Source organism: Polypterus senegalus, chromosome 2 (genome assembly GCF_016835505.1).
Source record: "Polypterus senegalus isolate Bchr_013 chromosome 2, ASM1683550v1, whole genome shotgun sequence".
In the NCBI taxonomy this organism is placed as follows: Eukaryota; Metazoa; Chordata; class Cladistia; order Polypteriformes; family Polypteridae; genus Polypterus; species Polypterus senegalus.
The window spans coordinates 259,749,477-259,764,979 of NC_053155.1; the positions used below are offsets into that span (position 1 = coordinate 259,749,477).

The window sequence follows — 15,503 nt, forward strand, 5'->3', positions numbered from 1 at the left end:
GTGCCATGAAATGAGGGGACCATGTAGAAAAAGTGTTATCATTTCTACATGGTATGACCGAAATGTATGGAAATACCCTTAAAGTCTGCAGCACGCACTTTAATCACATCTGAATTGTTTGTTTTATAATTTTAAACCAGAGAGGTAAATCAATTAAACATATGTGTTTTTGTCCCAAACAATATGGCAATTTCCATCCTTTCAGCAGATACATTTAGGTGAAAGCAGTTTTCCTGAAGTTTAATGAAAATGCTTTCAATTAGCACTCTGTCCAGATTTTCAAGTATCTATAACCAATTAATGGTGTTGAATATGATTAAGAATATGCGGAAAAGCACAGCCAAAAGAGTATGTCAGGCTCAACAAATTAGTCACCCAAACAGCAAAAGGCAAGATTAGAAACAGAGTTTGCAGTGTATAAGGAGAACAAATGTAAGTGTTGAAGAAGAGAGCAGTAGATAAGGAATTGAAATATAATTATAATGTTCTAGTGACTATGAAGTACTGAAAATTCCCAGACTTGAGGCAAATACCAAAAGGAAAAAAACAAAAGGCCAGTGAAACTGTACATCAGCATCAAAAATGATTACAACAGGAACATCTTAATGTTAGCCATTTGGACCAGAAACTCAAAAATTGCAATTAATACATATATTGATTGGTATTTTAAGTGTAACATAGTGATATTTACACTATCATTAAGTGTGTTATGCATACAATCATATGAAAAAGTTTGGGAACCCCTCTTAATTCTTTGAATTTTTGTTTATCATTGGCTGAGCTTTCAAAGTAGCAACCTCCTCTTAATATATGGCATGCCTTATGGAAAAAAAGTATTTCAGCAGTGACATTAAGTTTATTGAATTAACAGAAAATATGCAATATGCATCATAACAAAATTAGACAGGTGCATAAATTTGGGCACCCCAACACAGATATTATATCAATACTTAGTTGAGCCTCCTTTTGCAAATATAACAGCTTCTAGATGCCTCCTATAACCTTTGATGAGTGTCTGGATTCTGGATGGAGGTATTTTTGACCGTTCTTCCATTCAAAATCTCTCCAGTTCAGTTAAATTTGACAGCTGTCGATCATGGACAGCCTGTTTCAAATCATCCCATAGATTTTCGATGATATTCAAGTCAGGGGACTGTGACGGCCATTCCAGAACATTGTACTTCTCCCTCTTCATGAATGCCTTTGAAGATTTCGAACTGTGTTTTGGGTAATTGTTTTGTTGGAATATCCAACCCCTGCGTAACTTCAACTTTGTGACTGATGCTTGAACATTATACTGAAGAATTTGTTGATATTGGGTTGAATTCATCTGACCCTCGACTTTAACAAAGGCCCCAGTCCCTGAACTAGCCACACAGCCCCACAGCATGATGGAACCTCCACCAAATTTGACAGTAGGTAGCAGGTGTTTTGCTTGGAATGCGGTGTTCTTCTTCCGCAATGCAAAGCGCTTTTTGTTATGACCATATAACTCCATTTTTGCCTCATCGGCCCAAAGCACTTTGTTCCAAAATGAATCTGGCTTGTCTAAATGAGCATTTGCATGCAACAAGCGACTCTGTTTGTGGCGTGAGTGCAGAAAGGGCTTCTTTCTCATCACCCTGCCATACAGATGTTCTTTGTGCAAATTGTGCTGAATTGTAGAACGATGTACAGGTACAACATCTGTAGCAAGATGTTTTTGCAGGTCTTTGGAGGTGATCTGTGGGTTGTCTGTAACGATTCTCACAATCCTGCGCATATGCCGCTCCTGTATTTTTCTTGGCCTGCTAGACTTGAGGTTTAACAACAACTGTGCCTGTGGCCTTCCATTTCCTGATTACATTCCTTACAGTTGAAACTGACAGTTTAAACCTCTGAGATAGGTTTATTTTTTTTTTTTATAGCCTTCCCCTAAACCATGATACTGAACAATCTTTGTTTTCAGATCTTCTAAGAGTTGCTTTGAGGATTCCATGCTGTCACTCTTCAGAGGCGAGTCAAAGGGAAGCACAACTTGCAATTGACCACCTTAAATACCTTTTCTCATGATTGGACACACTTTTGAAGTTATAGGCTTAACGAGCTAATCCAACCAATTTGGTGTTGCAAGTAATCAGTATTGAGCAGTTACATGCATTTAAATCAGCAAAATTACAAATTTCTGCACAGCCAGTTTTTCACATTTGATTTAATTTCATACAACTAAATACTGCTTCACTAAAAATCTTTGTTCAGAAAACACCCCAGTACTCAGTTGTTCCTAGGAAATGAAAGACATACCACTGTTATGTTTTTTGTTGAAAGTAGAGTAAATTACTATGCAGGCAAACTTTTTCATATGACTGTACAACATAAAAGATGAAAGCAATAACAGAAATTTTATTTTTGCATTTTTCATCAAGAAAATGTCCATAACATACATGATGAAACAATTTAGTAATGAAATGATTTGGTTTGGGGACTGGTGGGAGTTACTCCTTTCTCCCTCTGTGCCCCAAAGTCGCACTTTTTTTTAAAGGCAGTGAGATAAGATGGTATTTCTCACAAACAAAGAAGCATCATTGCTTCTCTGTCAAAGGCTTTTTACAAATAAGTCAGCACCATGGATGCACTTCAGGTACAAAAGCAAAATACAGTGAGTGTATAAATAAGTCTGTAAAATGAAAAAGTAAAATAAATTCACACCATTCTAAATCTAGATGAAAACTGCCAGCCAGGACCGTTCATCATGCATAGCCATAGAGTAATTGTCACTCTCTTCCTTGCATTCTGCATTTTCACTACCAAAGAAAATGTTTTGCAGCCATTATTTGGGTAGAAATCAAACAAATGTTCTGAAGGTCAAGAAATTACTTCGACTTTGCTGTCTTGAAAATACAGATTGCTCCCTGCTGCTCTCACAACTTAGCACTGCCCTAAGCCAAAGGGGAACAGCCTACTTGGTATCTGGTAGGCTTACCTAATAAAGTGAGCTTATATGAAAGAGTCTGTGCAGATTAGGTTAGATCAACTTTATTAATCCCCAAGAGAAGTTTACTGTAGATGCATGCAGAAGTGGAAACATAAAAACCAAAGATACAGATTCACAGGGCTATTAATGCAATTGCTCAATGTATACTGTGTATATAGGTGTGTGTATAGATATTTGTCATATGAGTCATAGGCGCCGCTGTGAGTGGCAGCCTTTCCAGCAGCTCCGTATACAACTTAATATTTCTACCTTTTTCTCTATCTCTATCTTTTTCTGATCACTCCTATCACTTTCTTTTATGTGGATTAGTTTCCTGGATACTTTTTACTACTTGGACATGGATTTTTACATGCCAAGACTCATCTATTCAGGTAGTAAACTTCTAGCACTGAGAACAAAGGTCCGTGTCGGTGTGTCCCTATTTAGCTGACGAGGTAAGAAGGCAGTATCATGGCAGCAGAGCCGGCGCTAAGCTAAAGGCTAAGCGGCTAGCAAGGAAATGGCGATATAAGCCTTCAGTGCCTTCTGTGATCCTGGGAAATGTGAACTCACTACCAAGTAAGATCGATGAACTGGCTGCGCTGGTGAAAAATGTCAGGACCTACAAAAAATGCAGTTTGTTGTGTTTTTGTGAAACGTGGCTAACAACTACCATCCCAGATGGAGCTCTCTCCAAAGATGAAGCTACCCGGGTTTAGCACAGTTAGAGCGGACAGAGACGCAAATACCTGCGGAAAGGAGGAGGACTCGCTCTCTATGTGAAGACAAGGTGGTGCAACCCTGGACATGTAAACGTCAAAGTCTCCACTTGCTGCTGGGACATCAAACTGTTGGCCCTACGTCTGCGTCCCTACTACTTACCCAGAGAGTTTGGACATGTCATTGTTGTTATTGTTTACATCCCTCCTCAGGTGGACGTGAAGATAGTGGGTGACATCATCCACGCCGCTGTTGCTAAACTTCAAACACAGCACCCCGAGGCACTTGTGCTAATTTCTGGAGACTTTAACCATGTGATGCTGGACAAAACATTACCTGCCTTCTCCCAGTACATGGATTGCAACACCCGGTGACTATTGACCTACTGTATGCAAATGTTAAAGACGCATACAGTGCCACCCTGATCCCTGCGCTTGGTAAAGCAGATCATAACCTGGTTCTGCTTCAGCCTCACTACAAACCAAGAGTGAGGGAGCGACCTACAACCAGGTGCTTATTCAGGAAGTGGTCCCCTGAGGCAGAGCAGGGTCTGAGAGACTGCTTTGAAACTACAGACTGGGATATCCTGCAGGGATCATATAGTGAGAACATTGAGGAGGTTGTTGACTGCACTACTGACTACATCAACTTCTGTATGGACATTGTAGTTCCAGTAAGAACAGTACTCTGCAATGCTAACAAGAAGCCATGGATTACAAGTGACATCAAGGGCCTTTTGAACCAGAAAAAAGAGCTTTTAAAGGCAGTGATCAGCATGAGCTCAAGTGCGTGCAGAAGGAACTCTAAGTCCAGCTCAGGGCGGCGAAGGAGCAGTACAGGAGAAAGCTGGAGCAGGTTGCAGAATAACCGCATGAAGGAAGTGTGGGATGGGATGAAGATCATCACTGGCTGCAGCTCGAAGCGGGGTGCCACCATCGAGAGATGTGGAGAGAGCAAACCAAATGAACAACTTCTTTAACAGGTTTGACCACCGTAACCCACTCTCACCTCGGAGTACTTCATCCTCCAACCATCTTTCTGCTGATACCAGCATAGGTGAGACATCCCCACCCACAATTACAGCAGCACAGGTGAGCAGAGAGCTGAGGAGACTTCGTGTCAGCAAAGCAGTGGGTCCAGTCGCCACGACTGCTGAAGGCCTGTGCGTTGGAACTGGGGAGTCCTCTACAGCGCATCTTCAACTTGAGCCTGGAACAGGGGAGGAGTCCCGAGGCTTTGGAAAACATCTTATATCACTCCAGTCCCAAAGGTATCATGTCTTAGTGAGCTGAATGATTTCCAGCCTGTCGCTCTGACGTCACATGTGATGAAGACCATGGAGCGGCTGCTGCTTCACCACCTGAGGTCACAGGTCCGCCACGCCCTCACCCCTCTGCAGTTCGCATACCAGGAGAAGGTGGGAGTGGTGGATGCCATCATCTGTATGTTACACCTCTCCCACTTGGACAGAGGCAGTGGTGTAGTAAGAATCATGTTTCTGGACTTTTCTAGCGCCATCCAACCTCGACTCTTTAGGGACAAGCAGAGTTTTTATTGTTCTTTAATTAATACTGTCTTTATCAGTATGCTGCTGCTGGAGAAAGTGAATTTCCCCTTGGGGAATTAATAAAGTATCTTTCTATCTATTTAAATTTATATTTATTTATATGTAAACGTCTACACATGGAAGTGTGTGTGTCTGTCAGGCCTGGAAGTGAGAGGTGGAGTCAGTGTAAGGGCTCCACCTCCAAGGGAACAGAAAATTCACTTAGCCACTAATAACACAAGCAGGGCCAGCATGTCAGCTTAATGAAACCTCAGAATAAAGACAAAGTTGCTTAGCCGCTAACATTGGCAAAACGGTATTGCTTTTACTTTTCCTCCCGCCACTAATGCACAAGTGATGCAAGCACGTCAGCACAACAAATTCTCTTTGGAGAGAGACACCCAAAGTAGTTCCTTTCAATTACCTGACATCTCTGCGTTTCAATTTTTTCTAGGACCCTGGGGTTTTTACAGCATGGGCTTACGTGTGTGTATGTATGTATGTGTGTATGTGTGTGTGTGTGTGTGTAAAGAGTTATTATTATATATGTATACACTAGGGGGCTTTGCCCCCTGCTCATTTCACTCGCCAACCCCCGTTTTTGTTTTTCAATAACCACCTTAAACAATATTTGGAATCTTTCAAGCCCCAACATGCTGAATGTTTTAAATGATATCCGTGAGACATGTGTTTAATGACTTTGTACCATAATTCAGGATAGGTTTCTCTGTTTGGAATTTCAGGACAGACAAAACTATCTACATTATCAGTTAATCATTTTTTTTTTTGCAAAGTACCCAATAAATGAGGTAAACTCCGTTTTTGAAATTCTCTTGAGTTAAACTTCAAAGCCTTACAATATTTACATACTTCTGACATACCACCTGTGTCCATATACTCAATCTCTAGTTGCCTTTTCGTTATTTCTCAGAGTAATAATTTCTCTTTCTTTGTGCTAATGCAATGTTTACTTTTTTTGTTTTGACACTGTCATTTTTTTTTTGCTTTCATATTCTGTATCTTGCTCTGCATGTGTTTTGCGCCTGCATTTTTTTTTTGAGTCTTTAGAATTCCAGTTTTCATTATCTGTAATCTGCTCTGCATGTGTTTGCCCCCCTTGTTTTTTAACCTCTTTATGACATTTTACTTTGTTTTCTACTCTGTCTTTTGTTTCTGACCTCGCTTTATCCTGCTTTTGTTTCAATGACACCTGATCTGTGGAGATTATTTTCCGTTTTTTGAGTAATAATTTCCATTTGTTTGTGCTCCTGCGATCTTTACTTTCTTTTTTTTTATACAGTGGGATTCAAAAGTTTGGGCAACCTTGTTAATAGTCATTATTTTCCTGTATAAATCGTTGGTTGTTACGATAAAAAATGTCAGTTAAATATATCATATAGGAGACACACACAGTGATATTTGAGAAGTGAAATGAAGTTTATTGGATTTACAGAAAGTGTGCAATAATTGTTGAAACAAAATCAGGCAGGTGCATAAATTTGGGCACCGTTGTCATTTTATTGATTCCAAAACTTTTAGAACTAATTATTGGAACTCAAATTGGCTTGGTAAGCTCAGTGACCCCTGACCTACATACACAGGTGAATCCTGTAATGAGAGAGTATTTAAGGGGGTCAATTGTAAGTTTCCCTCCTCCTTTAATTTTCTCTTCGAACAGAATATTGTAGATTCGGATATTTTGCCTGCCATGTTTGTGGATTTCAATTTTACCAAATTTAATTACTACTTTTCCCTGGTGGCAACACAAATTAGACGATCTACAAGTCTCCGACTTAAATTTTAAAGCCAAACAATATCCACATACTTCTGTCATATCACCTATGTCCATATATTCTATCCCTTTTTGCTGTTCCATTATTGCACTGAGTAATAATTTCCATTTGTTATCGCTAATGCAGTCTTTACTATCAGTTTTAGTACACTCATAATCTCTAACTTGCTCTGCATGTGTATCTGCCAGTGTTCTTGAACCTCTTTACAGCATTCTGCTTTGTCTTCTACTCTTTGTCTTTTCTTATTCTACTGTTTGTCTTTTATTTCTCGTCTCGTCTCTCTGAAAAAGTCTCACTGAACTTGAAATTATCTCTCTGAAAAAGTCTTGTTTTGTCCCAAGATTATTAAAAATGTTTATATATATATATATATATATATATATATATATATATATATATATATATATATATATATACTGCTCAAAAGAATTAAAGGAACACTTTTAATCAGAGTATAGCATAAAGTCAATGAAACTAATGGGATATTAATCTGGTCAGTTAAGTAGCAGAGGGGTTGTTAATCAGTTTCAGCTGCTGTGGTGTTAATGAAATTAACAACAGATGCACTAGAGGGGCAACAATGAGATGACCCCCAAAACAGGAATGGTTTAACAGGTGGAGGCCACTGACATTTTTCCCTCCTCATCTTTTCTGACTGTTTCTTCACTAGTTTTGCATTTGGCTACAGTCAGTGTCACTACTGGTAGCATGAGGCGATACCTGGACCCTACAGAGGTTGCACAGGTAGTCCAACTTCTCCAGGATGGCACATCAATACGTGTCATTGCCAGAAGGTTTGCTGTGTCTCCTGCACAGTCTCAAGGGCATGGAGGAGATTCTAGGAGACAAGCAGTTACTCTAGGAGAGCTGGAGAGGGCCATAGAAGGTCCATAACCCATCAGCAGGACCAGTATCTGCTCCTTTGGGCAAGGAGGAACAGGATGAGCACTGCCAGAGCCCTACAAAATGACCTCCAGCAGGCCACTGGTGTGAATGTCTCTGACCAAACAACCAGAAAGACTTCATGAGGGTGACCCAAGGGCCCCATGTCCTCTAATGGGCCCTGAGCTCACTGCCCAGCAGCATGCAGCTCGATTGGCATTTGCCATAGAATACCAGAATTGGCAGATGCACCACTGGTGCCCTGTGCTTTTACAGATGAGAGCAGGTTCACCCTGAGCACGTGACAGAAGTGAAAGGGTCTGGAGAAGCCATGGAGAACATTATGCTGCCTGTAACATCATTCAGCATGAGCAGTTTGGTGGTGGGTTAATGATTGTCTGGGGAGGCATATCCATGGAGGGTCACACAGACCACTACAGGCTTGACAAAGGCACCTTGGCTGCCATTAGGTATCAGGATGAAATCCTTGGACCCATTGTCAGACCCTATGCTGGTACAGTGGCTCCTGGTGCACGACAATTCCTGGCCTCATGTGGTGAGAGTATGCAGGCAGTTCCTGGAGGATGAAGGAATTGATACCATTGACTGGCCACCACACTTTCCTGACCTAAATCCAATAGAACACCTCTGGGACATTATGTTTTGGTCCATCCAATGCCACCAGGTTGCACCTCAGACTGTCCAGGAGCTCAGTGATGCCCTGGTCCAGATCTGGGAGGAGATCCCCACAACACCATCTGTCATCTCATTAGAAGCATGCACCGATGTTGTCAGGCATGTATACAAGAACACATGGGCCATACAAAGTGCTGCGTACAATTTTGAGTTGCTGCAATTAAATTTTGGCAAAATGGACTAGCCTGCCACATAATTTTTCACTCTGATTTTGGGGCGTCTTTGAATTCAGGGCTCTGTAGGTTGATCATTTTCATTTCCATCAAACGATGTGGCATCCTTTCGTTCCTAACACATTACCCAGTCTATATCAGTATAGATATCCAGGAGGATTTCTTTCTCCCATTGAGATCTGATGTGTTTTCAAAGTGTTCCTTTAATTTTTTTGAGCAGTTTATATATATATATATATATATCCCCACTTCCCCACAGCGTGATGCTGCCACCACCATGCTTCACTGTAGGGATGGTATTGGCCTGGTGATGAGCGGTGCCTGGTTTCCTCCAAACGTGACGCCTGGCATTCACACCAAAGAGTTTAATCTTTGTCTAATCAGACCAGAAAATTTTGTTTCTCATGGTCTGAGAGTCCTTCAGGTGCCTTTTGGCAAACTCCAGGCGGGCTGCCATGTGCCTTTTACTAAGGAGTGGCTTCCGTCTGGCCACTCTGCCATACAGGCCTGATTGGTGGATTGCTGCAGAGATGGTTGTCCTTCTGGAAGGTTCTCCTCTCTCCAAAGAGGACCTCTGGAGCTCTGACAGAGTGACCATCGGGTTCTTGGTCACCTCCCTGACTAAGGCCCTTTTCCCCGATCGCTCAGTTTAGATGGCCGGCCAGCTCTAGGAAGAGTCCTGGTGGTTTTCGAACTTCTTCCACTTATGGATGATGGAGGCCACTGTGCTCATTGGGACCTTCAAAGCAGCAGAAATTTTTCTGTAACCTTCCCCAGATTTGTGCCTTGAGACAATCCTGTCTCAGAGGTCTACAGACAATTCCTTTGACTTCATGCTTGGTTTGTGCTCTGACATGAACTGTCAACTGTGGGACCTTATATAGACAGGTGTGTGCCTTTCCAAATCATGTCCAATCAACTGCATTTACCACAGGTGGAGTCCAATTAAGCTGCAGAAACATCTCAAGGATGATCAGGGGAAACAGGATGCACCAGAGCTCAGTTTAGAGCTTCATGGCAAAGGCTGTGAATACTTATGTACATGTGATTTCTCAGTTTATTTTTAATAAATTTGCAAAAACCTCAAGTAAACTTTTTTCACGTTGTCATTATGGAGTGTTGTGTGTAGAATTCTGAGGAAAAAAATGAATTTAATCCATTTTGGAATAAGGCTGTAACATAACAAAATGTGGAAAAAGTGATGCGCTGTGAATACTTTCTGGTTGCACTGTATGTGTATATATATATATATATATATATATATATAAAATATGAATGAAAGCGAAGGTCTGTGATACGATTTGCATATTTGCAGCTGGAGATCCACTAATTTTGGTATATTGCCTTTGATTCTTGTATGTCTAAGCATTACCCTCTGATGAAGGCCCCTGGCAGGGGCTGAAAGCTAGGGAATAAAAACTACTTTATGTTACGTGATTCATTTTATATAGATATATAAAATAAATGAATAAATATATATTGTGTAGAAAGAGGGATGTCAGGAGGAACCATTGAATTGACCGAAAGTAGTAGACAGAAAAGACATTTCTTAGCATACTATGGAGGAATGAACCTGTGGCTAAAACTCCTCCAAGACAAGGGGATTTTTCCTTATGGTGTCCAATTTTGCCACCATCCTCTCTTTCACAACAGCTTCCAGTGTGTCCAGAGTCAGCTCTGTGGTTGGGGTGGGCTTTCCTGTTAAGTTTCTTCAGGCATTGAGTGTCTTTGACTGAATCTTTTAGTCTGTAAATTATGTTAAATTGTCTGAATGGCTAAAGAATAACATTAATTGATATTTTGGCTATTTTTTAAAAACCACTCAGCTTGGCAATTTCACTGTAGCAGACAACATTAAGTAGAAAAGGAGTAAGCGATAGAAGTGGAATGATCATTTCACTCCTGCGCAATCCCTGGTTTCATCACCATGTGCTTAAAGTGACTGTTTTCTCAACAATTGATCGGAGTTGCCAGATTTCATACAGGCCTGAATCTGCAGTGTGTAAGATTTCCATTACTTTTGGGCAAGAGGAACAGGCACAGCTAAAATAAAAATACTGCTTGAGTTGAGGTCTTTGTGTGTTTACTGCACTGCATTTTCAGGTTAAAACGTGGCTAATAAATGTACCTCATTTAATCTTCCAGATGGATGGAGGTGATACGGAGTGCTACCAGCTCAGCCAGCCGGGCCCGGATTTTAAGCCACAAAGACCACCATATGTATGGATAAGTAAACATGACGGGTTGAAGGAAGACCTCCTGACAAGTGACCGCACACATGCACAAAACATTATGTGAATCCAGTCGGTGGTGTGGCAGCTACACATGAAGTAGCTGTCTTTTTTAACTTATCATTATTTCTATGACAAGAAAACTACTTTTTTATTATTAATGTTTTGAATCAAGCAACAGGCTACACTCTACTGAGCTCCTGTCATTTTAAAACTCCCATTTATGTTTTGAAAATGTCTATGGTACTTGTAAGTGTATTTTGTAATATATTTCTGTCTCTGCCCAAACTGTTGAACCGGTCCTTTTTGGGGTTCTGAACTTTCCAGTGGGAACATTTCAATTTTGTTACAGAGTTTGTGAGCCATTTGATGATAATATTTTATAACTCTCTTTACTATTTGTGATTTTATTTGAAAGGAAACTGTTATGTTGATTCTTCACTTCCACCTTTTGTGAGATTTTTTTTTTTTTGTATTATACTTTGCAAAATGCTTAGAGTTTTCCAAAAAAAAAAAAAAAGATCTTTTAATTTGCTCACATTTCAAAGTCTGACACGATGTTTAGTGCCAAAACAAAGTTTATACCTCAGCCAATAAATTAGCTGTTTTCCTTTTGAAAAATGTGAGGAGGAACTTAATTTTGAATACAGTGTTTTTCTGGTGAAAATCAGATTTGCATATTTTAAAGTAAAATTGATAATCTGTATTTTTTAAGTGCTATTTTAAAAAATCCCAGGTAAGCATTAATTGCCATTATTGATTGCATTGCTTACACTACATATTGGCATGTTTTTGACTGTATTAAGAAACTAGAACATTCCTCAGGTTTTTCAGTGGCTGCCAGCATTCACAAGTGGAGGATCAGCAGGGCGCTCTGGGTAGAAAGGAGCTGCTCTCTCCTGCCTGTGTAGACGAGCCAGTAAAAGCAAATTTGGGAATGCGTTACCCACAATCCATGGAGTGTTTAATATACAAATGAGTCAATGCCTCCTTAAAACTACCGAATATAGACAAAGAGCAATAAAACAAACGTTTTGTCAGTAACAGTCTCCCTTCCTTTTTTTTTTTTTTTAATGTGTACTGCATAACCTTCTGAGGGGATTTGTGACTCGGTGAATTTCTAAATTGTCAAAGCAATGTAACTCTGATGAAAGCTCAAACCATACTGCACTGGTGATGGCCCTGAAGTCGAAACAACAAAAAACATTCAAAACCTGAGAGGCCTTTTGAAACACTTTGGAATGTTCTACTTCACGAGGGTCCCAGTTTTTCATCCCTGCCTCTTTTTGCTTCTTTCACTCCCCACCAATTTCAATACTTTGTCGAGACCCCCTGCCTTTTCTTCCTTCCTTGTCATTTTTTAATCAATGTCAACTTTATTTATATAGCACATTTAAGACAACATAGGAATGCTGTGGCCAATTAAAGAAAAACATACAATGAACATAAAAAAACATAAATAGAAATAAAATAAAAGAACATAAATAAAATAAATAGAAGTAATGTTTTATAATCACAATGAGGGAACCATCAGAATTACTGAAGGTCACAGAATACAAGCGAATAAAAATAAGTCTTTAATCTCGTTTTGAACAGTTCAGTTGTAGAGGACTCTGTTATGTGATGAGGTAAAGAGTTCCACAGGCGAGGAGCAGCAGCTGCAAAAGCCCTGTCCCCCTTAGTTTTACAATTTGTAAGAGGGACAACAAGAGACAACTGACCAGAAGATCTAAGCACTCCGGATGGCTGGTGTAAAGCACACAATTCAGATAAATAGGCAGGAGCAAGTCCATGTAAAGATTTTAAAATCAATTTAAAAACTGATAGGCAGCCAGTGTAAAGAAGCTAAAATAGGAGAAACAGAGTCATACTTTCTTGCCTCAACCAGAAAGTGAGCGGCAGCATTCTGGACCAACTGTAACCTGTGTATCAGGGATTTGTTAATCCCAGAATACCGCGAGTTGCAGTAATCGAGGTGAGAAAAAAATAAAAGCATGAGTAGCTTTCTCAAGATCCCCAGAAGATTAAAAAGGCTTGATCTTACCTAATAGACGAAGCTGGAAAAAGCAACTCTTGATTACAGAATCAATTTGTTTCTCAAAAGAGAGGCTACTGTCAAAGATAACACCTACATTGCGGACTCGAGGTATGCAAAAGACAGAGAAAGAGCCGAGAAGTCCAAGACCAATTTGGGCTTTAGCTGATGGACCTACTATAAGCAACTCAGTTTTATTTTGATTCAGATCAAGAAAATTATTAGCCATCCAGGATCTTAGTTCAGAAAGACAGTTGTGGAGTTGATTCCTTGCAGAGTTGCAGATGTGAATATAAACCTGAGTATCATCACCTTCTTGTCCTCTGGCCATTCATAAAACAGTCCAAGTTAGGTCAGTTGCTTTTAGTCAAGCAGTCAGCGAGCCTTTGACTTTGCACTCAAGTTGTGAGTGTGCCCACCTATCCTCCATCCTAGGTACCATCTTTTTTAAAAACTTTCTTTCAGAAACACTATTTGTTAACATCTTTAGTCTCTATTTGTCCATCCCCTTTCTTACAACCTGTAAGCATTGTGCTACTAACCTCTGCTGTTATCTTTGCTTTCCTCCGTGTGTTAATGGTCCTCTAGCCTCTTGCTTTGGCCATTTGCCTTTTGCTCTCCACTGACCGCTCCATTTCTGCCAAGTTGGACGGAAGGGCCTAACTCACCTTCACCCAGCTACTGCAAGTTTGCCTTCTACAACTTCGTCCTTCTTGAACTCTCTGTGTCAGATTATCAGCTCATCAAGAACCAGGCAGTGGTCTGCTTCTTGGCTGGATGATGTTCCATTTGTGTCTCTGCAGCTGCATCCGCACCTATGACTTTAATGTCATGTGAACGTGGAGTACACGAGACAATGACGCTCTGACTTCCACACCTGCAAAAGACGTACACAAACACACAGTAGCTGACAGCTGGCAACGCAGACAGAGAATCCCGCATGTGCCCCGCGTGTTAGAGGGTGTTCGTCACAGTGTTTCTATTGTACTCTGTTTGTTCTTAAGATTGACCATTCAGTAAACTTGTAACCACCACTCTCACACTCGGATGATTGCACACACGGGCACTCCAGACCATACTTACCCTTAAAAATCTCACCTGTCCTCCACCCCACTCAATAGATAAATCCAAAGTAACGGTTGGGTGAATGTAAGATGAATATCTCAGACACACACCAAATTCCTCAGTCCCATATACTGTACGATTATGTTGAAAGAATCCAAATCAGACCCTGACCTCCCTCGTCTTAACTATAAAACATAAATAATTACAACCCAAAAAACAAAGGGGCGCGTGAACCCACAAAATCCAATATGAAAACATGGCAGCTGCAGGGAATGAAAAAAGATGGAAGTCTGCAAAATGCAGGTGATAAATGAAAGTAGGACACGACGCTATCTGAAATATGAGCCAAACCATCTGAGCATCACGTCCAGACAGCAGAGCGACAGTTGTGGCAGTGGGTGATGAAGTCCCACACACCTTAGTGCCGCATGTAACTGATGGAGAGGGAGGATGTGTTGGTGCTTTTGGTGAAATGAGAGGCAGTGGGAATGACGTTGATCCCACTCATTACTGATGACTCCTCTTCTCCTAAGCTCGTTTACTTTTCTTTTTTATTTTATTGGAGGAAAATAACATTTCGTACAGTCAAACTTGTACAACAAAGTAAAAAAACATTCCATCCAATCAAGTCAAACTTAACACAACGGAATTCAACCCCCGGTATCTCCTTTTCTTTGAATGAATGCAACGACAGGAAAGGTCAAGCATTGCCATTGGGGATGCCCTTGCAGTTTGCAGATCTTCAGGGTATTTTGTTAAATGTACGAGAAAAGGGTCAGACGGGCACAACTGACATTTCAAGGAGTCTCGCTCAAACATTTACGACCTTTGATCCATGGGCGAGAATGTCGGTGGCCGTACACCATTTAGGAGGAGAAACCAAAGCAGCTGTGCAAAGTGGACAAAGCCTTTCATTATCCTGTTTGCCTTCCTTAGGCAGTGATGTTTGTACCTGTCCTGAAGAGAAGACCTCAATGATCCAACCATTAAATCCTGGTAGACAAACACTTGGGCAAAAGCCTGCATTTTTATTTAATGAATTACTTGTTTCTGATCTAATTTGATGTTGGTCTCCCTGGATTTAGAAATGGAGGGGTTTGGTTATTCAGTTCCACTTTGTCTGCCATTGTATATTTACTGTCACATTTAGGTCATTTACTCCATCCATTTTGTTGTCATATGGCCTCTTTTAGTCAGCTTACCTTCTGCTGTTCCATCGCAGAAGTCATCATGAATAGATGAGATCTGTGTCAAAATAGCTTCATGGGCCCTTGGCTGAGATGTGATATGGCAGCCACAGTAATGGAGGGTCTTCCATGTCATTGTGACAGAAGAATCTGCAGATTTGATGAAGCCGTTCCCAAAAAAAAAACAAGAAATGTGAAGAGCATAATGGTGGTATAAGAGAA

General features: G+C 40.6%; 1 protein-coding gene across 4 annotated transcripts in view; it reads left to right on the top strand.

Moving 5' to 3' along the window:
* farp1 (FERM, RhoGEF (ARHGEF) and pleckstrin domain protein 1 (chondrocyte-derived)) overlaps positions 1-12,038 on the top strand; it is a 324,746-nt gene extending 312,708 nt beyond the window's left edge. For all 4 annotated transcript variants that reach the window (XM_039745424.1, XM_039745425.1, XM_039745422.1 and 1 more), the window contains exon 27: positions 10,909-12,038. In XM_039745424.1, coding sequence (XP_039601358.1) covers positions 10,909-10,993 — 85 coding nt within the window. In that variant the 3' untranslated portion in view covers positions 10,994-12,038. The remainder of the gene's footprint in view (positions 1-10,908) is intronic.
* The last annotated feature ends 3,465 nt before the right edge of the window (positions 12,039-15,503 follow it).